Source organism: Xyrauchen texanus, chromosome 8 (genome assembly GCF_025860055.1).
Source record: "Xyrauchen texanus isolate HMW12.3.18 chromosome 8, RBS_HiC_50CHRs, whole genome shotgun sequence".
NCBI lineage: Eukaryota > Metazoa > Chordata > Actinopteri > Cypriniformes > Catostomidae > Xyrauchen > Xyrauchen texanus.
Genome location: NC_068283.1, coordinates 25,461,636 through 25,486,653, shown reverse-complemented (window position 1 = coordinate 25,486,653; position 25,018 = coordinate 25,461,636). Strand labels below are relative to the sequence as shown.

Genomic DNA, 25,018 nt, shown 5'->3' with positions numbered 1-25,018 from the left:
GCGCTCAGCTGATCTTGCAGTTGCTCAATGTCCATGCTCAGCGTTTTCGTAGACAACTCACTCAAAACAGCACCGCTGATCCCATCCTCATCGCCAGTATTTTGTAGCACACTTGAATGAATGAACAAGCGTGTGCATTGGTTGGGTTCTTTTATTCAGCCAGCGTCATTCGCAACAGCTCCGTACCACACAGTACAACATAACTCAATACTCATAGTCCCGTTCAAAACCTCGCGTGAACTAACTTTTCTTTTTCCTCTTCTAGGTTTTTCTCCGGGGGTATTCCTCTGGCTTACTGCCACCCACTGGACACCCATCACATAGCTGTATACTACAAGTTGACATGCAGGTACTGAATAATTAAATAACCATTATTAATCAAATAACTGAAATGACAAAAAACTATTACATGGGGGGGGTCTAGCTTTTAACTCACAATTATTTTATAACAATTATACTATTCTATCAATGTATATTCTAGATTTCCCCACAAAGTGTTACATTCTCTCAGCTGCCGGTTCCCCTGTTCTTGTTTAACGTCTGCTTGTCATTTAGCATGTACCTAACATTGTGCAGTAACCTGCATGAGTGTGCTGAGGTGACATTTCCAATTTCCAAGGGACAGAGCAAGACAGAAACCACTATAAATATAATATATGATGCAATAAATAATGCATTCAATGCAATTATGCAAGCAGCTGTCAATATGTACAAGGAAGTTCTCCAAAAAATGTCAAAGGGAAATCCCCTAATTTACATACAGATTTTCAAACCTCCTTGGTGCCATTGTATGCGGAAAGTCCCCTGAAGTAGTTGGTTGATCAGTGCTACAGCAAATAATTAAAAAGACCAGGTACAAAACATTCCTACACTATATACTGTATCTACCATAAGACAAATGGCCAACATACAGTATCATGCACACAAAGCCTATTACTATGCTTCAATGCAAAACCACTGAGTCTTAGAAGCTTAGATTTCACTTAGATAAGATTTTCTTGATAAATGTTTACTGCTAGCACTTGCAGATCCTGCTCTGTCTGCACCAAGGTTGCACCAACTGTCTCACTCAAATTGGTACTATATGTACTTAGCAGGGCTGGTCCTTGGCATAGGCAACATAGGCAATTGCCTAGGGCACAAAATGACAGCGGGGTGCCACACACTTTTTTGTCATCCTCTTATACCTGAAAAAAGCACCTCACCAGGACTTCAAATTTGGCTACAAAAGTCCTGGATTTGCCTTTGTCTTCATATTGATATGCTCTCTACAGTAAGAACTATCATACATTCTGTGCATTTTCACAGCACTTTTTTTCCATGCTCGCTCTCATTTGCCCACCCACCCGACTTCTCACTATCCACATTCTGTACAGTATGTGTGCATGTGAAAAAAGTTTGACAGATTGCTCTGCAGTTAGAAAAAGCAATAACGTAAGGATACTTTTAAAAATACGTTCCCCAACTCAGAAAATTATTAAATAGAAATAGAATCAGACTTGCACTTGCCATGCATAGTAATTTTTTATGAAAATGTTAGTTTTCAGATCATGTTAGATAATGTTACTATCAAATAATAGGTATCAGGGAAAACTAATAAGACTGATTAAAATAGACCATGATGAAAATTTTACAACTGGGTCCATAAGATATATGTAGTGCAACCTCTGTATGTGACCTTGTGAAACTTAAAAACATAAAATCATTAAAATGACCTAGGAACTAGTTGATTAAAGGTAACTGACAAATGTCAAAGAAGAGTGAAGTTAGCATAATATTTTTGCAGATGCCACTTGGTTTGATATTTTAAATCTAATGCAATGAAATGTATATTTTGTGTGGGTAATTTTTTTATTTATTTTTTACCACAAATTATTTACTTCATATGAGTAAGTAAAATTTATTAAAAAGCTTTTCTTTTCTGCAGTTAATTAGGTCAATTGAGGGGCGCCAATCCAAAATGTCGCCTAGGGCACAACAGAGTCTGCGCTGGCCCTGAGACTTAGTAACTACTAGTTAGTTTTTAACTAAGTCAGTCCTTCATTTGGTTGCACCACCTGTTCTTAACAAAATATTTAAGCAGCTTTCTAATTCACATACTGTTGTGCTGAACCAGACATGGGCAACATACGGCCCGCGGCTCATTTATCGTAAAAGCATACGAGATTTATACTTCTGCAAATTGGAAATATTCTGCCTAATGTTATACTTATTTTGTGCAATCTGGCAACAATGGACGCAAGTGTGATTTTTCTATCTCTCGCTTTCCCCTTTGAACAAACTTTGTGATCTGTAGTGCAATATTCCGCTCAAGGAAAAGTGTTATACGGCTACTCTGTGTCCATTCTTGAGGCTGCTTGTGATGTGTGGTGCTACTTTGCAGGTAAACCTTCTCGGTGATTAAATTAAATATATAAGTAGATCTCGGCATCATTGACAATATGTAGACAAATATGTATTTTTTATTTGTGCAATTTAGAAATGTTGAAGTCCCTTTGCGCCTGTATGTTAATGTAAGTCTTGCATTAATAATTTATCATAGTCATGTAGCCTGTGTTATTCAGTTGTGTGCTGAAAGTCAAACCATTGAGGAGACCCACGTCATGACACTTTTAGCATGTAAACTTAAGAAAACAATAAGTAAACTCGCCCGCTTTGCGACAAACATTAAAAGTTCTATAAATTATTATTTATTTTATTAAAACGGACCACTTATGTAGAGAGTGTTAAATTGAATAATAAATTAACAGGGGAGTAGAGATGGTAAAATAAATTTATAAGCTCAGCCTTTATTCAGTTTTTTAATGCCTTTGCAGAGCAATATAATACTTTAGGCAATTGCAGAATAATCTCACTAGTCACAGATACACTTTAGAAAATTGAGTAAGCAACTATTTCTGGCCTTAAAAGATACAAAAATCAAATCAATGCAGAACATTGTATCTCAAAAGTAATACAATGTGGCCCCCTATGCACTACTTAAAGCCCGATGTGGCCCCTTTACCAAAATAGTTGCCCACTCCTGTGCTAGACATTTGCATGACACTGCCCTGTGACACGAATTTACTAATTTTTAATGGTAATTATGCAAATAATAATATTCAATAACAACTACTGCTACAACAGACAGGGGAAAAAACACATTTATTTAAGTTAACCCTGTAAAGCCTGACATTTGAAAGAATTGTCAGAAAAATATTTATTTTTTGACACTGCATTGTTTTTAGCACCACTAGACAAACTATAATGTTTATTTGTATTTTTTTTTAAATTATATATCATATTTGATCCATTAGAATTTAAAAGGTCATTATCCTCCTGAGGCCAGAAATTCATTTTTGTATAGGATGTTTGTTATTTAAGTTTTTCTTAGCCTGTACATGCTACAGTGGTAAATTTGGTTGTATTATCAGATGACTCTCTCGGATTTTCCGAGATACCAAATGTTTGAGAGTTTAGCCATGACAACTTTCTCTCCTTGGTCTATAAATATGGACTGAAATGTTTCACAGTTCAATTTAGCATATCAAATTCAATAAGAATAAAATCTTTTTTTATCATATGTATTTTGTGCACAAAATACTATATTGACGTTTAAAAAAGGAAATTCCAAAACTTATTTCACTGGGCCTCAGGAACTCAGATGACATCATCATAGCTTCTAATGTAAAATAATGAGATCTTTATAATGACTGAGTGGGCTGCAAAAATAAAAATACACAGAAATATTAGTTCACACTTTAAAAATATCTTGAAAAGTTTGGAGGGGGGGATTAAATCTAGACAGGCCCCATTTCCAGCAGCCATCACTCCATCACCTTATCCTTGTGTAATCATGCTAAATTGCTAATTTGGTAATAGAAAATCACAGTTGAAAGCTATTTGGTTCGTTAAACACGAGCTTTGGGCACAACCAAAAGTGTGAGGGTGAAGTGTGTGCACAAGGACGTTCACAACTATCCGGTAGTGACCCTCGTTATTAAATTTCAGGGAACAAAGCATAGAGAGGAGGCCGCGGTTAGTTCCCGCCTCGCCCATCCACTGATTCTGGGAACTAATTGGCCTGAATTAAAAAATGTGTAAAGGGAATGTGTGCAGATGGGTCCTGCACGAAGGCTGCGAGATGCGAAATGTGCCGGGGGCCTTCTTTGTCAGCTCCATGTCAGGGTGACATGTGGGGGGGGAAGAGGCTGTGGCCCCTCCCATTAAACGTCACACTTTCATATCTGTATTTTGCAATAATAAAGGAGCAGTTTTATAGAGTGACGCAGGATGCTCAAACAAAGGAAGATACAACCCAGCTCTTAATACAGTGGAGCCGCCGGGAAATGTTGTTCCAGGGGGCTCATTATAATCTGATGGCGGGTCACTTAGGGGAGAGGAAACACTGAACCGACTAATAGCCTGTTTTTTTTTTGGCTGGGCATTGGCAGTGATGTCCGCAGGTGGTGTGCGGCATCCATGAATGTCAGCTGGTGAATCCACTGGCAACCATAAAAGCACCATTGCGCCCCCTACCACTGATCGAAGTCCCCTTTGAAAGAATTGGCATGGATCTCGTCTGGCCATTAGAGCGGTCAGCACACAGACATCACTTTGTTTTAGTCCTAGTGGACTATGCAATGCGATATCCGGAAGCGGTGCCTCAACGCAACATCTCAGCACGTTAAAATATTACCTTTATACTGTAGTTAGGCATACATTTTACCAAAGGTTAATAGTGCAATGCTCAAATATTTAGTCATTCATAAATTGTAACTTGCCCATTTACACTATAACTAGTCCAAGTTGTAATTTACGCATGGCTGGTGCAACTGGCCGCAGGACAGAAGGTAGAGGGTATATATATATTTAAAGCAAGCAGCTATATTCTGGCATTAAATACTAACATAAAAGGATAGAATGGATTTTAGTCTTTGTAACTGTCATTTTAATTATGACACCCTTCCAAAAATCAAGCTTGTGATGTTTAAACTCATCTCATGATCAAAGGACTGTAATCAAAAGAAGTTCCTAATAACCAAACAAACATTAAATTTCACAAAATGTAGGGACTATTACGGTTTAAACACTGAAACACAATTATTTGGCTGTGCAAGAGAGATGATCAAAGACCCTTGCCTGTCAGTAATCACCCTATTATAAAATAAATAATTTCTTGGCTCTTTACCTCATAAACATAAACCAGTTACAAAGCATCAAAGTGTACAGCTGGCCAAAAAATGTCTAGAAAACAATAATTATATTCATAATGCCTTCAAACATCTAGACATGGTGACTATTTCAAAGTGTGTACTTGCCCCCAATTAGGTATTTATCAATTGAAAACATTTAGTGTGAGAAGACTGCCATTTTGCTAAAATATTCTCAACCAATCTATGTCACTGCAGACAACAAATCATGTAACCCTATATGGCCTGTCCAACCAGAGCCTAAAGTGGGACTGAAATTATTCATAATTTTGCATTTATAAACATACTGCCTGTCATGTGGTCGATACAAGCTCTTTAGAACTTCAGAAAGTACTTCCATTATTAAAAGCTGACAGAGTATTTTCCCGATATTCAAGTCAAGTGTTTTATATTAACCACATTGTTAATGTATCAATCATTCCTCACCAGAAGTAATTAAATTTATGCATGACTTCATGTCATAACGTAATGAAAGGTGGGGTAGGTGGAGGATGAAGGAAGAGCAGGTTTTTGGAATTTGTGCCATGACATCTAGCACAGTGACACACGTTAAGCTCTGGAAAATGGAAAATACAAAGATGGAAAAAAAAAAAATATATATATATATATCTTCTAACCTCCAATGGCATGTCCCAGCTTAAACGATGAGGTGGTGGTAAGGAACATTCAATCTCTCCCCTGCAGTTTCCATCTGTGGTGTAACCCAACTGAAATGTGTCTGTGGCGAGAGTGAACTGAGAGAGTGAAAGAGAGATGAGTGACTACACTACGGTTTAAAGAATGCAGCTGGAAAACTATCTCACAGTCACACATGCAAGAACACATCCACTTTGATTCAACATGAACAAAAAGTCAATTATATAATGGCATACATTTGTTAAACATTAAAAAACATAGAAAATAAAAGGATTGTGGGTGATCAAAACTGTCTTTGACCTTACAGAATACCCACAAATACTTTATGTATTCTAAAATGAATGTAGACTTTTAAAATGGAAAAGGGCAGTCGGTTGGTGACTTATACTGAAACTTGATTACACATGTACAGACCCTACTTGTGGTGAATGGAACCTTTAAGATGTGTCCAAAGCTAACCACAAGACCCTTACCAAAGGTCATTGCTTCTGTGAAATGGAGACTCTCCCCCTCCCACTCACCTCCCACAGGTGGGCCACTATGGGAGCATCAGCCCAAGAGTGTTCTGCATTCAGTCCATTTTTACCATTCTTATAAACTATGACAGAAAAGGACTTATCAAACCACCTGAAAAAGGAAGGTAAAGAAAGAAGACATAAGTGAGCCAATGTCCTAGACATGCAAGTTTCCTAGGACAAATGTCTTTTAAGTTCTCAGATACAATCAAATGATGTTCCTCTCCCACCTGTCATAGCATTTGCCATGTAGAAGAGATTTGGCATAGCGGTCCAAGTTCACAGAAGGTTCTTCCCCAATCATGCCTTCTTCCTCATCATCAAGTGTGACAAAAAAAGCAGATTTCTCAATGCAGTCCAATGATCGCTTATTCACACCAGAGCTGAAATACTGTTTCCGGACCCGAGCCCAGGGCACCCTAGTAGGACAAAGGCAAAGATAGACTGTTAAAAATTTTACTTCCAGATAACCATTACAATTTAACCATCTGATATAATGTGCACTTATACAGTAATAGTAGGTATTGTATCATACAGATTTGACAGATTCAGGTTCATATTCCAATTACCCTTGGAATATTCAGGAATATTAGGAATATTCAGGATTCAATAAAAGTTAAGCTCAATCAACAGCATTTGTGGCATTATATTGATTACCACAAACATTTATTTTGACTTGATCCTCTTAAAAAAAAAAAAAAAAAAAAAGGCAAAAATCTGGGTTACAATGAGACACTTACAATGGAAGTGAATGTTGACAATTAAATACTCTTTTAAAAGTATAGTCACATGCTATAATATATATGTGTAAACATGATTTTAGTGTGACAAAATTTCTTGCTAACCTTTTCTGTGGAAAATTATAGCCAATTTTACAACTTCATTGCCATGCCAATGTAATGTCAACAAAACCTAGAATGACTGTTTAAAAATTTAAAGCTCAAATAATACATGAGTTTTAACAAAAGAATGAATGTAAGTGTTTTATAAAAATATAAGCTTCACATTTCTGCCTTTAAACCCCGCAAAAATTGGCCACATTCACTTCCATTGTAAATGCCTCAGTGGAACCTCGAAATTACTTTTTGTGTTAATCAATATAATGCCACAAATGCTGTTGATTGAGCTAAATTTGTATTGAACCCGAATATTCTTTTAATAATTCCTTTTTCCTTAACGGTTCTATTAAAGATTATTTTAGTACTTTAAAAGGAAGAATTATTTTGAAATAAGAACCGCAATTCTAATTAGATTTGGCCTGTTGCCAAATTATGAAATCATTTCAGATTTCCACTTAGCAGATATAAACAACTCAGAAATCAATTTAAAAAGGGATGTTCAAATACAATCCAATAATTGATCCTAACTATATATTAAATAATGAAAACAAGTAAAAAAGTGAAAACATATGTCATTCATTTATTCTTTTATAAAATTCCACTGATAACAACACTTTTGTGTATCTTTAACTACATGTTGTCAAATGAACAATCAGTCAGTAAATGCACTGCCTGATTTAAGTCTCACAAGCCTTAAGTAGGCTACATTTAAACACACAGTAACAGTTCTTATTTTATTTAGAGTTTATGCATCAGTAAGTTTAATTCTTTAACCGCTTCGATTGATCTACAAGTGTTTTTGATTCACTAAATTCTGATTCACTAGAGAAAGCTCATAAGAGTCAATAGCTTGAAATGCGCAGATTTTTATGATTAATTAAAAAGAACCGGCTCATTTATTGAGTCGTTTGTTATGAAATCGGACAACACTGGTCACGCTGTGTTTTGTGCTGTAGATTCAGTAGCGGGGCAGCACTGCCACTGTCTGAACAGCACTTATAATACAGTATTCTGTCCCCTTTAGTGGAAAATTGCACATTTGGGGACAATTAGCGGAAAAGAAAGTCATAAAAGCATACAGATCCAGTATGCATTTTCTTTTAAATGGAATTGTTCTGAGCAAGAACCGGTTCTCTGTGTACAACCCCAATAGTAACAGATAAACAGTAACAAACATTAACATTTCTTTGAGAAGTCAAAACTTCCTTGTACCCAGCTAGGCCTTTAAAAGCTTTTATGTATGTTAGTGAAACTATATCTAGTTTTAAATCAGGAAGAACATTCACTTTTTATCATTCTTCATAACTGCTGCATTCAATCATTTAGTTCCTCATTCAAACATAAGGAATTTGGATGAAAGCTATTTGTCTGTTTATTTTAAACCTGCTAGCTGACAATCTTTACCTGGTAAGAAGCAGTTTCTTCAAAGAAATGTTAAGGCAAAAACACACTGTAGCTATTCAAACAGTATAGTAGAGATTGTATTATTAATGTAGTAATGCTGAGCCAGACATTTCACATTAAATTTTCATTCATTTTTTTTTTTTTTCTTATTAATTATTATTTACCATGCAATCTGGATTAAATTTGAAGATGGAGTTTTGTTTTGAAAAAATTCCACCACAATTGTAGGATGACCCATAATTTATCTAGGTCATAATTTCAACAATGAATTAGTAATTGAATAAAGGAATCATTTACAACCATGCTTAAATATTTAACTTAAAATCTTATAACTGAGCAGTTAAACTGTGTCTTGTCAGTGCTTACAAATAAAGAATCAAATCTAACATTTGAACTCACTGGATTTAATCACTGGATTAATGCAAATAAATCTATGCAGGTTTAGGTATATATAGGAAAGAAGGAAATGAAAAGATCCACCCTGAAGTTTAACATATGGACAGGTTCTGCTATACAATCAAAAGTGGCAATGCATTTTGCTGTCCACTTCTGCATATCGCTGTCCCCTTCATCATATTGTGGCACTTTGGTATACCGTTGCCCAATTTTGCAGCCGGTCCCGCTGTCCCGGTTCTCCCAATGGGCAGTCCGCCTTTGCTTTTTGGGCCTTCATCTCTCCCTGGGCCCAGGTAGTTATGCCACTGCTTCACACACATTTTACCTTGATGATGGAATGCTCTTCAAAAACTGCTTTAAGACATGACTCTTCCTCAAGCACTTGTTCCACAAAATTTGAATTCAACAAGTCAACTGCATTCACAAACAGGAGTAATTATAGGATATCAGCTTTTGTGGGGGATCAGCACCTCATCTGAATGTGAGTTACTGTAGCATAAATTACAACTCTGAAATACTCAAACATTCTCTCTTTACAGCCCCCTAAAGGACAAATCTGGAAGGCAATATGTTAAAGATCTTCTGTGGGTAGTTCCGTTTCAAACAGAATCCCATATTGCCCCCTGCTGGACAGCAAACACAGACCGCATCATAAGTTTTGTTCAGACTGGGAGCTAAATTCACATTTTTAGGTGTACTAGACTCAAATCTTGAAATTTTTCTAAACATCTAATCCATGTTTCATAGTCTAAACAGTCAAAATCCATGTAAAGTATGAAATCTAAATAAATTCTAATTTGTTTTAATGTATCGCAGTCTGAACAGTCCAATAGTATTTCAAGTCTTTTTCTGGTCATGCTGGATGCAACACATATGTGACATACGTCATTTACAGTATTTTCTGAAGCAGTGTTCAAATTCACAAATTTTCGCTCAGTCTTTCCTCATATAGCAAATTATGTCACGAAAAGAAAATTAGTGTATGTTTTGGATGGAGTACTGTTATATTCAATGATGCATAAAATATCTCTGGTTGCATATGCTCACTCATGTTCCTCATGAGTTCATGATGGCGAGATGGAATGATAGACAGGACTCTCAGCTGTTGTATAAAAAAGTATTTTGGCATTGTACTGACAATTACATTATTACTACAGCTGCAGATGTACGAACACCAGATATTGAGAGCACAGTCAAATGGATCCGTTTCATTACTTGCAAAATGACAGACTGAGTGTTGACCGTCAGTCCTAAAGATTGGATTTGAAAACCATATCAAGTAATTTTTATTTGTCATTGCATTTCACAACAGACGTCATTTCAAAACTGCTGTACAGGAATTTATGCTATAACGTAAAATATACCTGTAATGTCTTAGACTTCATTATGCGATTTGATAAAAATGTGATAGTAGATTGTGCCTAAATATTTAAATCGTATTTTAATTAATATTTCCAGATGTGTGTGCAGTGTAAACAAAAGCCATGTTTCTGACCTGTTTCCTGCAGTTAGTGCTCCTAGTTTGTCCTCTCCTGGACAAGGAGTTGAGGGGTCATCAAGGATCCTTTGAATCTGGAACTGGATCTCTCTGGGTGACAGCAAGCGTCCCGCTCGGTAAACCCATAACCTGAAGTACCTGCCCCTGTGGTACACAGCAACAAACTCACTGTCCTGCCAGTGCTGCAGCACATCTGAGAGATCAAGGGATCATGTCAGGAAAACAAGACCACTTTCTTTACACATATTTGTGTATTGAACTGAATGATTGCATGTGTACCCGTTTCCTCCCCAGGGATGCGTGTGGTGTTGAACATGCGTTCACACTGAGCTGCACACAGTGGTATGACAGTGCCAGGAATACGACTCTAAACAAGACAGAATCAACGATTGGTTAGTTTATTTAAATTTTATTGAAAGTTAGTTTAAACAAATTGCAGATTCTCTAGATTTTAAATTGAGTATTTTTCCATTGTTAAAAAATATGTCAGTATGGTCTACTTTAATGTTGCTGTGTTTTAATTGATGTACAACACACATACTTACACCAGGGTTCCCACAATGTTTGAGCAAAAACAGGATTGAAGAATCAGAACATACACACACAGAATCAAATGATACCCCCCACCCCACCCACCTCACACTACAAACATCTAGTGGTCGAACACAAAATGACAGTATACTCACACATACAAAAGTACAAAAATAGACAAGAGGAAACACTTAAGAATAGATTAAAAAAATACAAATCTCCCTCCACTGCACCTCCTTGAGAACCTTCCAAAAAGGCCAAATAGTTTCCCCATTTTTTACAAATCCATGCTACCTAGATTTCTTTACGACATTCCCTCAAAAGCTACCACCCTACAATCTCGGTGTGCCACTCTTGAAATGAGGGCACTCCAGCTGATTTCCATCCCCCAAGAAATGATTGGCAGACAAATCAATCTTTGGCTAGGACCCAATTTTTTATGTATTTATCCCCTATATTAACGAACGGCCCATCGCCTAAAATACAGAGTCTGGGGCAAAATGAAATTTAAGTGCCCAATACATCACACATAACACTCTGAACCCTCAACCAAAATTCTTGGATCTTAACACACCACCAAAAAACATGGGTTGTGTCACCGTTTTCTGATTGGCATCGCCAGCTGGTGGGTGTGTCTTTAAGACCAAGCCTATACAATCTAGAGGGTGTCCAATAGAATCAATGTAAAATTTTAAATTGCATAAGGCACACCCTTACACCTCTAGATGTAGACTTCACATTTTTTTTAATCTTAGCCTACACTCCCATCTCAGTTAAAAATGTTCTCCCATAATCTCTTGAGAAGTTGAAGCTCTGCCCCCAGATTCTGAATTAGTAGGGAGTAATACACTGATGCCTCATGACCTTTTCCAAAGGCAGCAATCACCACTCCCAGAGTGTTTGCCACTTTAGGGGGGTTTATGATAGTCACAAAAATAGTACAGAGCAGGTGGCGCAGTTGTACATATCTAAAGAATTGAGACCTGAAACCATATTTTCAAAGGATCTCAACACTCTACTCTCTTATAGGTCTACGAGTGTATTAACCTCCCATTCAATCCACTCAGACCAGCAGAAAGGGAACTAATTAATACATAATTTTGGGTTCAGCCATATGCTTGAGGATACATCTAAATAAATGTCTGAATTAAACATTCTGGACACTTTTGTCCAAACCGCATGCAAATGCGAGACAACAGGATGTGACTTATCTTCTCCGGTTAGTTTGATAGAAAGGCTTTGCAATGGCGAAATAGGGGCAAGAACTTCCTGTTCAAAACCAGGGAGGGGCTCTCTCTCAGGTGGAAGCGACCAATAAGCAAAATGTCTGAGACCGAATGCATAATAATAAAACATATTCTTGGGTAGGCCTAGCCCACCTTTGTCAATCGGCATATGTAACTTACTGGAAGTTATCCAACTGAAAAGCCGCAAAGGGCAGTATGCTGTCAGAGCCAAAGCTTCGGATTTAGACCAATTAACTCTGTATACTGAGAATTTCGAAAAGGAATCAATAATTCTGTGTAGGCAAGGCATAGGGGGGTCTATACCAGGTGTCTATAAAGTAACTTAATCCATCCGATAAATATATTCCTGAACTCGTAAATTTGCAAAATCTTAAAAAGATAATCCCATTCTACCATATCAAATGCCTTTTCAGTGTAAAGCGAGATGCCAGCAACCATAGACTGATCATTCGTAACTGACCACATGATATTGATTAAACGCCTAATGTTATCAGAAGATACACTGCCCTGAATAAACCACACATGATCTATATATACAAGAGATGTCATAACATAATTAATCGGTTAGCCAAAATTTCGGAAAATATTTTAATCATATTTTATTATAAAGAATCAGACTGGTCGGGGCTTGTGTCATTGTTGGCGGAATCTTTCCATTCTTTGACGATTCCATATAAACTTATAGCCAGTTCTGTTGCATAAGATCTAAAAAATTCAGCAACAAAGCCATCTGGCCCCAGAAACTCCTCACCGAGCTCCTCCAAGTTTATCTCAGAATCAAGAGAATATTTTTGCTCAGCCGACAGTTTATTAATTTCTAATGGTTCCACAAAGTTTTTAATATCCTCTTCAATTGATGGAGATGTGGACCTATAAAGATAAAGATATAATTCTTTAAAAGCATTATTAATATCAATGGCAGAAGTAAATATTTCACGACTGTATTTCAATTGGGTCATTTCTCTGAGGCCATTAGATGACATTCAGCACTTCAGCTCCGCCTCTGCACTTTTAATACTCCCTTCCAATTCCACAAGTTTTTGTGCTTTGGATGTTTTGGTGAAAGCAGCAAACTGTATAATCCGGCCTTAAAAACTGCCTTAAGTGCCTCCCATGCCCACAGAGGATACTGAGGACCAGTTGGTCTCCATATAAACATTGATTTCAGCCTTTAGTATTTGTTGGAATTTAGGATTTTTCAAGAGTGGCAACACCTCCAAAAACACCTGGATGTGACCTGAGACTAAAACGTTTCCAATTGAGCAATAAACATCATATGAAATGAGGGACTTAGAAATAAATCTATTCTAGAGTAAATCTTTTGGACTGATGAAAAAAATGCATAGTCCCTACCAGATGGGTTCAAAAGTCTCTAAATATCCTGTACAGCATCAATGTTGCTTTTGGGGGCTTGCACATTTTGCTTCACTATGATCAAGGACTAAGTCCATCAAAAGATTAAAGTCTCCTCTCAATATTATATCATGAGGGGTACCAGTGGCTTGCAACATCCCTACAAGATCTATCAAAAAGCCCTGATCATCAACATTAGGTGTATTTATATTAACCAAAATAAGACTTCCTGACTGTCCCTGATTTTCAGCTAAAACAATAATGACTCTACCTAATTTATCTTTATTCTGTTTGAGACATTTGAATTGTAGATGTTTACTTATTAGTGTAATGACTCCCCTGCTCTTATTCGAGCCAGCGCTATAAAAAAAAAATGCCTACCCCATATGTTTCCAAATTGTTCAGCTTCCTGAGGAGTAGGGCTGGGTATCGAGTTTGATACATTTTAAGCACAGACCAAATTGCCTCTAATCAATTGAGTAACAAAAAATGTCTTGTCGTTCGGTACTAAATTTCAATTCCTAAGGGGTTAATCTAGTCAACGTCAGTGATAAGCATGTAGCATGCTAGATGTGCCATGTCTAAAAGTGCTGGTTATTGGCTGTGGTTAGGCATCAAGGAAAAACACTAGTTTACACCGGTTACGCCCAGAGATGTGGCTCACACTTGAGGCTGTAATGTGTATGCGTCTCAACCCCCAAATATGTCAAAGATGTGGAAAAGATCAAAAGTGGGCTACATTTGCAATTTTTAAGCAATATTTGCAACAAGAAAATTGCTGCCAAGGCCGGCAACACGACAAATCTGATGAAGCACACATAAGAGCAGAAAGTTGCTCCGTCTTCGACTGCAAGACAGAGCCAGTGCAGTCATCCTCTCAGCATCCTCCTGCCACAAAGACTCCTTCAACATACCCACCACACAAGTCCTCCTCCAAAACTACTGATGAATGCAGTGGCGCTATGACTGGGACTCCGACAGGTAAGGTTAACCTTTAGCAAACAAACCAAATCGGCTAATTTGTAGTGGTGCATGCTTGTGTACTTGTTAAATTAACATTTCTGCGTGTGGTGACAAAGTCCTATAACGTTGGACCTACGTAATGTTAGATATTATTTGGATGATTTAGATAGCTAGCTAAATCGATGCTAAAAATGCTTTATGGTTGACAGTAACTGATCAAGTTTAACTCACATTAAACTAGTTATCTTTTTAAACCATGCTTATCCTTAGGGTTGGCTGAATTAACAGTTTAGCTCTTGTTTTTTTTCCCTCTTCACATTAATGTTATAGTCTCTGCCCCTGCCGACCCTGGCATGAGGAGGCCAGAAGGCTCAGGAGATGAGTCTTTGTGTCTGTAAAAAAAAAAGTCAACAAACTGAAAAAATAAAAACAAAAAGTTTTTTTGAGGTCATGTGTAATGTTTGTAATGTTGTTAAAATTGATTTCATAAAATTGGTGTCGAAAAAAGTATCATTTAGGAACCGGTATCGACGTAAAGATATCGGTATCGATATCGAACATTTTTTAATGATACCCAGCCCTACTGAGTAGAAAAGGTGGATTTCTTGAAGAAATACTATATCATATTTCTTATGTTTAAGAAGCGAAATAACCTTCCTTCTTTTTATGGGGTGCCCCAACCCATTCACATTCCATGTGGAGAGAGACAATCCACTCACATTAACATTTGACATTTTGACATGTATGATAAAATAGACAGTGTGAAAAATAGATAGTGTGGAATTTTCAGTGAGCCAGTCGATTCTGCTGCAACATGAGTACCACAAGAAGACTCACTCACTCCATTGACTTTATGAAGGACATCACTTGCTGTGGGAATGTGAATGCTTTATGGCCATCCTTAGCATCTATTCTCAATTTGGCCAGGAATATCAGTGCAAAAGCATCTTCCATTGATGTAAATGTTCCCTGAATCGATCACGTCTCTCTCATCGAGTTCGCAAAATCTGGGACCTCCACAAGCCTGGTTCATCCTTTGGTGAAATTTCCAAATGCCTGAAGGTCCCACATTAATCTGTACAAACAATAATAAGCAATTATAAACACCATGGGACCATGCTGCCATCATACTGCTCAGGAAGGAGATGCATTCTGTTTCCTAGAGATAAACGTTGTTTGGTGTGAAAAGTGCAAATCAATCCCAGAACAACAGCAAAGGACCTTGTGAAGATGCTGGAGGAACAGGTAACACAGTTAAACGAGCCCTATATAGACATAACATAAAAGGCTACTCAGTAATGAAGAAGCCACTGCTCCAAAGCCACCATAAACATTTTCTTCTGGTCTAATGAAACATGTAACTGTTTGGCCATAATGACCATCATTATGTTTGAAGAAAAAAGGGTGAGGCTTGCAAGCTGAAATACTCCATCCCAACTGTGAAGCATGGGCATGGTAGCATCATATTGTGAGGGTGCTTTGCTGCAGGAGGGACTGGATATATTTATGCAACATCTCAAGACATCAGCCAGGAAGTTAAGCTCGGTTGCAAAAGGGTCTTCCAAATGGACAAAGACCTCAAGCATCCCTCCAAATTTGTGGCAAAATGGCTAAAGGACAACAAAGTAAAGGTATTGGAGTGGCTATCACAAAGCCGTGACCTCAAACCGATAGAACATTTGTGGGCAGAACTGAAAAAGCATGTGCGAGCAAAAAGGTCTACAAACCTGACTCAGTTACACCAGGAATGGGCCAAAATTCCAGCAACTTATTTTGAGAAGCTAGTGGAAGGCTACCCAAAATGTTTAACCCATGTTAAACAATTTAAAGGCAATGATACCAAATACAAATACAACAAAGTGTATGTAAACTTCTGACCCACTGGGAATGTGAAGAAAGAAATAAAAGCTGAAATAAATAATTCTCTCTACTATTATTTTGACATTTAACATTCTTAAAAAAAGTAGTGATCCTAACTGACCTAAATGTTCTACGATTAAATGTCAGGAATTGTGAAAAACCTAGTTTAAATGTATTTGGCTAAAGTGTATGTAATCTTCTGACTTCAACTGTAAATATTGTTTATTGTTAGATCAAGATACCTAATGCTGTAACTAATGTAAACATACTGTATACAACCTAATTGTAAAGTCTTAACAATCATTTATAGAGACGCAAAGAGCCTTTTCTAGCTGACAAAATATTGTAGCACTAAGAGTACTTGGAAAATATACTGAGTCTGTCACTCACTCGACGTTGTGTCGATGAGTTGACACTAGCGGTCGCTCCTGCGGAGCCCATACATCTCTGATCTTGAGAAAAGGCCAATGAGAATTGGTGTGTGGAATTTGCATGCCACTCCCCCGGACAGAGTGAGAACTCAAGGATCCAGGACTCTTAAACTGCACTCTTTTATTATTTACTTTTTTACATAGTTTACATGGCATGGCTCCTCCCTATATTACGGATCTCTTTCAGCAACACACGCCTTCTAGACTACTAAGGTCTTCGCAGAGTTTATTTTTAACGATCCCCAAGTCCCGTCTTAAGTCAAAGGGAGATCGGGCCTTTTCAGTGGCGGCACCACGGCTGTGGAATAGCCTTCCACTACATATCAGGTCTTGTACATCAGTTGATGTTTTTAAATCTTATTTGAAGTCTCACCTTTTTTCACTTGCTTTAAAATGTGCTTAATGTGGGTTCTTATTTTTATGTGTTTTTATATTTTCTATATCATGTATTTATATGATCTGTTTATGCTATAATGTGAAGCAATTTGGTCGACATGTGTTGTTTTAAATGTGCTATAGAAATAAAATTGATTGAATGATTGATTGATATGGGTGTAAAAGGAGTGACGCTGCAAATACACATCATGTATCTTCTTCGGAGCCGAGAGAGCAGTCACAGAGCTGAATTCCTCTGCTGTCTTCATTCATCTCTCCAAGCTGTTGGTTCTCCCCCTCGCACACTACGTACAACCCTGGGCGCTTCAGCAGCAGAAAAAGAGCTCACGGAGTAAATAACTTAGTTTGTATATATATTTATATTCCCATATACATTTATATATATAAAAACACAAATAAAAGAGTATATTTCTATGTTTCCTGGTTGCGATCGTTACCTCTCCGCTTCCCACAGCCACTATAGCAGCTTCTCGTGTTGGGCACTGCCCACGCAGGGACAGCGTTTGTGGATGGATCATGCTCTCGCTGCGAGTGCATGATTCTGGCAACGTTGCGGTCACAGCTTTCTCTCATAAGAGGGAAAGCCACCCAGCAGCTCCCCGACCCAGTCCTTCTACCCACAGGTATGAGGCGGGGTCGGTTAGCACTGGGGGCGATTTGGGGATTTCAATGGGAGCTTCCCTGTCGGGAAACCCCCCACGGACCTCCCATTCCCCAGCATGCTCGTTTGCCCCAGCGAGTTTGCGATGTGACCGCCGGCTTCTCTCATGGCGAGTTTACGGTCGCGTTCGCAGCTCGCAAAGTGGATGAGCTTTCGATTACAGCATCGGAGAGTGGGTTGGTTCAGTCTGTCGCCATGCACAGCTGACGGCCATGCTTGCCCAGGCGGCCACGAGCGTCGGGGTGGAGTGGAATCCTGAACCCTCGCGGCTCGGTGATCGGTCCCAGGACTTCCATGTCTCGATCCTTCCTCGACAAAGACCCTTTCTCTGGTTTGCCTTCGAGGGTCAGGCATATCAGTACAAAGTCCCCCCCCTTCGGCCTGTCCTTGTCCCCTCGCGTCCACATCCTCAACTATCTCGACGACTGGCTAATCCTAGTTCACTTGCGGGACAGGTTGTGTGCTCACAGGGACCTAGTGCTCAGGCACCTCAGCCGCTTGGGGCTTCTGGTCAACTGAGAAAAGTGCAAGCTCGGCCCGGTTCAGAGTATATCTTTTCTAGGTATGGAGTAGACTCAGTCTCAGTGACGGCACGCCTCACCAACAAGCCCACGCAGTCAGTGCTGAACTGTCTGCATGTGTATCAGACAGAACACTTTGTAATCCTTCAGAGGCTCCTGGGGCATATGGCATCCTCAGCGACGGTCATGCCGCTTGGGTTGATGCTTACATTTACATTTATGCATTTGGCAGACGCTTTTATCCAAAGCGACTTACAGTGCACTTATGTGACACAATGACACAATGGTGGTAGCCTTGGGACTCTGGTCAACTGATGCTTATGAGACCACTTTAGCACTGGCTACAGACCAGAGTCGAGAGATGAGCATGGCACCACGGCACACACCGTGTACTTGTCACACAGGCTTGCTGCCGCTTTCTCAGCCCCTGGTCAGACCTAGCATTCCTACGGGCAGGAGTTCCCCTAGGCCAGGTCCCCAGGCAAGTCATGGTTACGACAGATGCCTCCCAACGGGGCTGGGGCACCGTTTGCAACGGGCACGCAGTCATCGGCACTGCCTCGAGTTGCTGGCAGCACTACTTGCCTTGAGGAGGCTATTGCCATTGATCCAGGGCAAGCATGTGTTGATCCGGACAGACAACACAGCGACGATTGCATACATCAGCCGCCAAGGCGACCTACACTCTCGCTGAATGTCACAACTCAACCGTCGTCTCCTCCTTTGGAGTCTGCAGCGGCTCAAGTCGCTGCAAGCCACCCACATCCCGGGCCACCTCAACAGCACAGCAGACGCGCTGTTGCAACAGGTTACGCTCAGGAGAGTGTGGAGACTCCACCCTCAGGTGGTCCAGCTGATCGGGAGTCGATTCGGCAAGCACAGGTAGACCTGTTCGCTTCCCCAGAATCCTCCCACTGCCCACTTTGGTACTATCTGACTGATCTGCCTACTTGCACAGTCGTTGTGCAAGGTCAAGGAGGACGAGGAGCAGATCCTCTCAGTGGCCCCATATTGGCCCTCCCGGATTTGGTATGCTCCTCGCAACAGCCCCGCCTGGCGAATTCCCCAGGGGAAGGACCTTCTTCCTCAGGGATGGGGCACCATCTGGCACCCGAGACCGGACCTCTGGAATCTCCATGTCTGGACCTTGGATGGGATGCAGAAGACCTAGGTGGCCTATCACCCGCAGTGGTAGACACGATCACTCAGGCCAGGGTACCTTTATGGCCTGAAGTGATGTCTGATGTTTGCTCAGTGGTGTTCTTCCCGAGGTGAAGACCCCAGAGATGTGCAGTAGGGTCAGTGCTTTCCATTCTGCAGGAAAAGTTGGAGGGAAGGCTGTCCCCCTCCACCTTGAAGGTGTATGTAGCCGCTATATCGGCACATCACGATGCAGTGGAAGGTAAGCATTTAGGGAAGCACGATTTGATCATCAGGTTCCTGAGAAGCACGAGGAGGTTAACCCCCCCCAGGTTGTGCCTCGTTCCCTCATGGGACCTCCCAGTGAAAATGTCCTTCGGGGAGCTCCCTTCGAGCCCCTGGAGTCAGCAGAGCTAAAGGCGCTCTCTCTGAAGAACGCCCTCATGATGGCGCTCACCTCCATCAAGAGGGTAGGGGACCTGCAGGCGTTCTCTGTCAGCGAACTGTGCCTAGATTTCGGTCCGGCTTACCCTCACGTCATCCTGAGACCCCGACCGGGATACGGGATCAGGTGGTGAACCTGCAAGCGCTGCCCCAGGAGGAGGCAGACCCAGCCTTGGCCTTGCTGTGTCCAGTGTGCGCACATTGCATCTATTTTGACCGCTTTAGAAGCTCCGAGCAGCTCTTTGTCTGCTTCGGCGGTCAGCGGAAGGGAAGCATTGTCTCCCACAGGGTCGTCGATGCCATCACTATGGCATACCACACCTAGCATGTGCTGCCCCCTGCTGGCCTACGAGCCCATTCTACCAGGGGCGTTATGGCTTCTTGGCCGTTTTCCCACGGCGCCTCTCTAGCAGACATATGTAGAGCTGCAGGCTGGGCAAAACCTAACACCTTTGCGATGTTCTATAACCTCAGGGTTGAGCCAGTTTCCTCCGCGTCTTCCTTAGACAGAGGGTCCTCTGCCCTGGGTCGCCGTGTTTGTAGTAACTCCTCCCCCCTTTGGTAGGATCTACCACGACGCCACTCCACACAATGTGCTTCCGCTCCTAACCGGTAAGACCGTGTGTGTATTCCACCTAAAATCCGCCCCCCCCATCGGGGCCGGGTGTGGTCTCCGTGGTGTCCTACTCTTTGGAGGGACACCCCCCAGCTTGGACCATATATTTGTCCCCCAGCCAAATGATTTCATTCCTTTTACAGGAGAGAATATAGAGAGAAGGCCAGCCAGTCCTTATACTTCAGAGCAGTTAGCTGTTCCCCTAGGTGCAGGGGACCGCTTCATGCCTTCCAGTGTGTTGGGGGTAGTTATGCGACAGCTTTCTGCGCTGGCCACAACACTGAACCAACTGCTGAGAGCGCAGGGTCTTTGGCTCGGCTCCTCAGTGCGACATATGGGTATAAAAGGAGTGACGCTCAGTTGCAGCGTCACTCCTTTTATACCCATATGTCCGGGGGAGTGGCATGCAAATTCCACACACCAGTTCTCATTGGCCTTTTCTCAAGATCAGAGATGTCTGGGCTACGCAGGAGCGACCCCTAGTGTCAACTCATCGACACAACATCTAGTTCCCTCCATCAGGGAACAGAGGTTACGTCAGTAACTGAGACATATATTGACTATAGAAATTGCTTTTTCAGATTTTACAGATTTCTATGACGTTATATAAATAATATATTGAAAATCCCTGGTATTTTTTTGATTTTCCATGACCATGGAAACACTGATACAAACATAACTTTCAAGTACATCTAATCATCGTTCTTGTTGTATGCCTGGCCACTGGTTGTGAGCTATGTGTCAAGCGAGAACAATCAAGGAAATCGAGGGCAATGACTAATTAGCAAACAGGTAGAGGCATGTATACTGCTGTATCTAGTGTTTGCACGTTACTATAGACAGTGAAAATGGTGTTGAGTAGGGTTTCAGATTCTGTTGCTGAGAGTTTTGGGGTGAGTCACATACAGGTTTGAGCTCCTCTCGGTTGACCTTGCGGCGATATAGAAACAGGGCTGTGATGGTGTTTCCAGCTCGAGCTGCCTGATTAGTCGTGGGTGTCACATACAGGAAGTCCTGAGGATAAGACATACAGAGGATTAGTGGGAATCTATTGGGGCTAGAATGTAACTGTCCGAAACAGGATGTTGTAAACTTAATCTTTCAGACAGTTTCCCTAAAATCAGAATACATAGTATTAACTTATATGTTGTTACGGTGCAACTCTTTTTTTCTTTTTTTTTTCTTTTTTATAAGACAAACTTTTGGTAACACTTTACAGTAAGGCTGTAAATATTATTAGTTAACGCAATTAAATAGTAAATATTAACTAACATGAACAATACTTTTACAACATATCATAACCTTGGTCAATGTTAAAGGGATAGTTCACCCAAAAATGTAATTATCTCATTACTGACTCACTCTCATGCCATCTCAGATGTGTATGACTTTCTTTCTTCTGCACAACACAAATTAAGATTTTTAGAATTTTAGAAGAGTTTGTCCATACAATGCAAGTGAATGGTGACCAGAACTTTGAAGCTCTAAAATGCACATAAAGGCAGCATAAAGGTAATCCATCAAACTACAGAGCCATGTCTTCCATAGCGGTTGGTTTTGGATGAGATCTGACCAAAAGTCTGACCAAGTCTGTTAGCACAATCATGATTTCAAGCTTGATTAAACTTCCTAGTGCTTGACACATGCACAAAACACTAGATTGTGCTATAAGAAGTGTAATCAAGCTTGAAATCATGATCACCAAAGAGACTGCTGTCAAGATCACATCAGAAGACATTGATGTTACCACTGGAGTTTGATGGATTATTTTTGTGCTGACTTGATCTGCTTTTTGGAGCTTCAAAGTTCTGGTCACCATTCACTTTCATTGTATGGCCAAATAGAGCTGATATATTCTTCCAAATATCTTTGTTTGTTTTCAGCAGAAGGAAGAATGGCATACACATCTGGGATGGTGTGAGGCTTTGTGAACTGATTAACATCAGTTAATCCATTATGTACTAGCCTAGCATGAACTTACAACGAACAATAGTATAAGTATATATTAGTCTATATATAGTATACATATTATTAATAATTTTTAAATGAGATTAATAAATGCTGTGAAACAATTATAGTTCATGTTTAGTTCATGATATCAATGAATTATCTGACATATAGAAACATATTGTGAAGTGTTTACAAACTTTCTATAGAACATATATTACATTATATATATATATATATATATATATATATATATATATATATATTAGTTACAGTATGTCTTTGACATGTCATAGAAAAGCTGCTATTAATTGGTCAGCTGTCTATTACTAAGCTAAATCATGTATAAAAACAAATCACATGGGTATGATACGTGACAATGTTTAATGTTGTAAGCACACATACCATGCCATAATAGTTACTGTTGACCATGATGGGACTACGCCCACGAAGATAAACATATTCCTCCCACCAGTCACTAACCTGGGAAAGAAATAAAGAGATAAATGAAAGAGATAATTAACATTTAGACTCCACCAATATGACAAAATAATGGTTTAAATATAATATACATACATAACAATATACAGTATGTGAACAGTCAAAATCTTATAGCCGCTGACTTATATGTTTTAACACACCCAACACTTTAAAATGCATGAGTCACAGTCACTGGAGGTATAACATTTTTTAACACTGGAGTAATAAAAAAAAATTCATAGTGGAATTGTTCAGTAATAGCATTTTAGCATGTAGTAGTGCTAAAGAACCAAATACATTTACATAATCATGATCTTAAAGATGATGATAATTATGATATAGATGTTTTGATTTCTGCACATACATAGTTGGTGGCCCACAGGGCTTTGAGTTTGAGGTATCTCTGAAGGCGGTTACCCAGACTTTTCTCAAACTCAGCAGCCAGTCTGATCATTCGCTGAAAATCAGCCACACTTAGCAGAGGCTTCACTGACTCAAGATGCTGAAACCAGGAGTGAGAGTGAGAGCAAGAGAGAGGGGTGTCAGGGGTGTCTTATGAAAACCCAGACCTCAAGCACATTTTTAGGAGACAACATTTACCAGTAACTCATGAAGCAACTCAACACACACTCAAGCTTACACTCATAAACCATGTTATGTTGACTCACTCTTTCCAGTGTGTCTTTAATGGAAGGTACTGGCAGGTGTGGTAAAGATGTCTGATAACTGTAGAGTAATGGTTTCCTACTTGACAGCAACCGAACTAGAGTCTGTCCGAACAAGTAAGGGGCACAGTCATTAGTCTAATTAGTCATGCTTAAAAGGTGAAGAGTGTCATTTTTGTGCCTCTAGCGACACCAAATGGATTATTAAATATAACAACTCTTTTTCCACAGATTTCCAAAACACTAAATAAATTCCAACCAAAATGTATTCATGTACTGCTCTACATAGAAAAAATGCAAAATGTGACAAAATGTTAAGTTACTGCATTTTTTAATCTTTGCAGGGATAAGAGAATGTATTTTTAACATCAGTAAACATTCCAAACTTCACCTATAAAAACACATTACGGATGGTGGTTACAATAACAAACTCCAGTGTTTTTACAAACAATAAGTAAATGTTCATGCAACACTGTTCAAACTTTATGCAATACTGAGTATCTTTATAGAAATTATATAGAAAAAAAAAGACACATAGCCATGATATTTCTCAAGGCTAGGCTACATGAAATACTAAAGCACTGACCGCCCAGACTTTGGTCTTGGTAGAGGTGCGACCATGTTGCTCAAACATCCATCGATGGTATGATAGGAGAAGCTTTAGACAGAACCTCAGAGCCAGAATGAGGGACAACCACAGTAGAGTACTGAACACCAGTGCTGACAGCATAGTTTGCCCCTGAGCACTCAGAGACAGACTGATAGGAGAGAACGAGAGAGGAAAAAATGTGCATTATAACTTCCAAATGAAAATACTGTATGCGCCATATGAATATAACTTCCTAAATTCAAATGCTGTCATTACACAAAGCCTTGCTGGTTAATAAAAGTTCCCAGGTTAATAGTTAATGCACACATATAACACTTTGACTACCCCAGAACAAAGGACCCCTATCAACCTTTTTCTTGAACAAAGAAGTCTTCCATGATTCATAACGGATGCCTGTTTGCACTTTCCAGACTCCAGTGATTTGACTCGCATTAGCGTATTAAAATGTGATGCGTATTACATTTTTAAAAGTTGTCTAAACGTGGCTCCACAGTGCCGATACATTAGCGGGTCACAATGTTGTTTGACAGTGCCTCACCCATCAAAGTTTAAGGAGTGGGTGGATGATATGAAGCTATGGACCCAGGTTAGTTATATAAATATCAAACTAATTTTAGATATGACAGCCAACAACTGCACAAGTTGTCCAAGCTCGGGACTCAAAGTCCCGAGG

General features: G+C 39.7%; 1 protein-coding gene across 1 annotated transcript in view; it reads right to left on the bottom strand.

Moving 5' to 3' along the window:
• The window catches only part of LOC127647174 (carnitine O-palmitoyltransferase 1, liver isoform-like), a 59,980-nt gene that overhangs the window by 21,671 nt on the left and 13,291 nt on the right, over nucleotides 1–25,018 (bottom strand). Inside the window, exons 4-13 of the mRNA XM_052131275.1 lie at nucleotides 24,322–24,493; nucleotides 23,739–23,840; nucleotides 23,435–23,572; nucleotides 22,996–23,073; nucleotides 21,550–21,657; nucleotides 10,760–10,847; nucleotides 10,478–10,673; nucleotides 6,574–6,762; nucleotides 6,350–6,455; nucleotides 5,810–5,926 (exon numbers count right to left, since the gene is read on the bottom strand). Of these exons, the coding sequence (XP_051987235.1) occupies nucleotides 5,810–5,926; nucleotides 6,350–6,455; nucleotides 6,574–6,762; nucleotides 10,478–10,673; nucleotides 10,760–10,847; nucleotides 21,550–21,657; nucleotides 22,996–23,073; nucleotides 23,435–23,572; nucleotides 23,739–23,840; nucleotides 24,322–24,493 (1,294 nt within the window). The remainder of the gene's footprint in view (nucleotides 1–5,809; nucleotides 5,927–6,349; nucleotides 6,456–6,573; nucleotides 6,763–10,477; nucleotides 10,674–10,759; nucleotides 10,848–21,549; nucleotides 21,658–22,995; nucleotides 23,074–23,434; nucleotides 23,573–23,738; nucleotides 23,841–24,321; nucleotides 24,494–25,018) is intronic.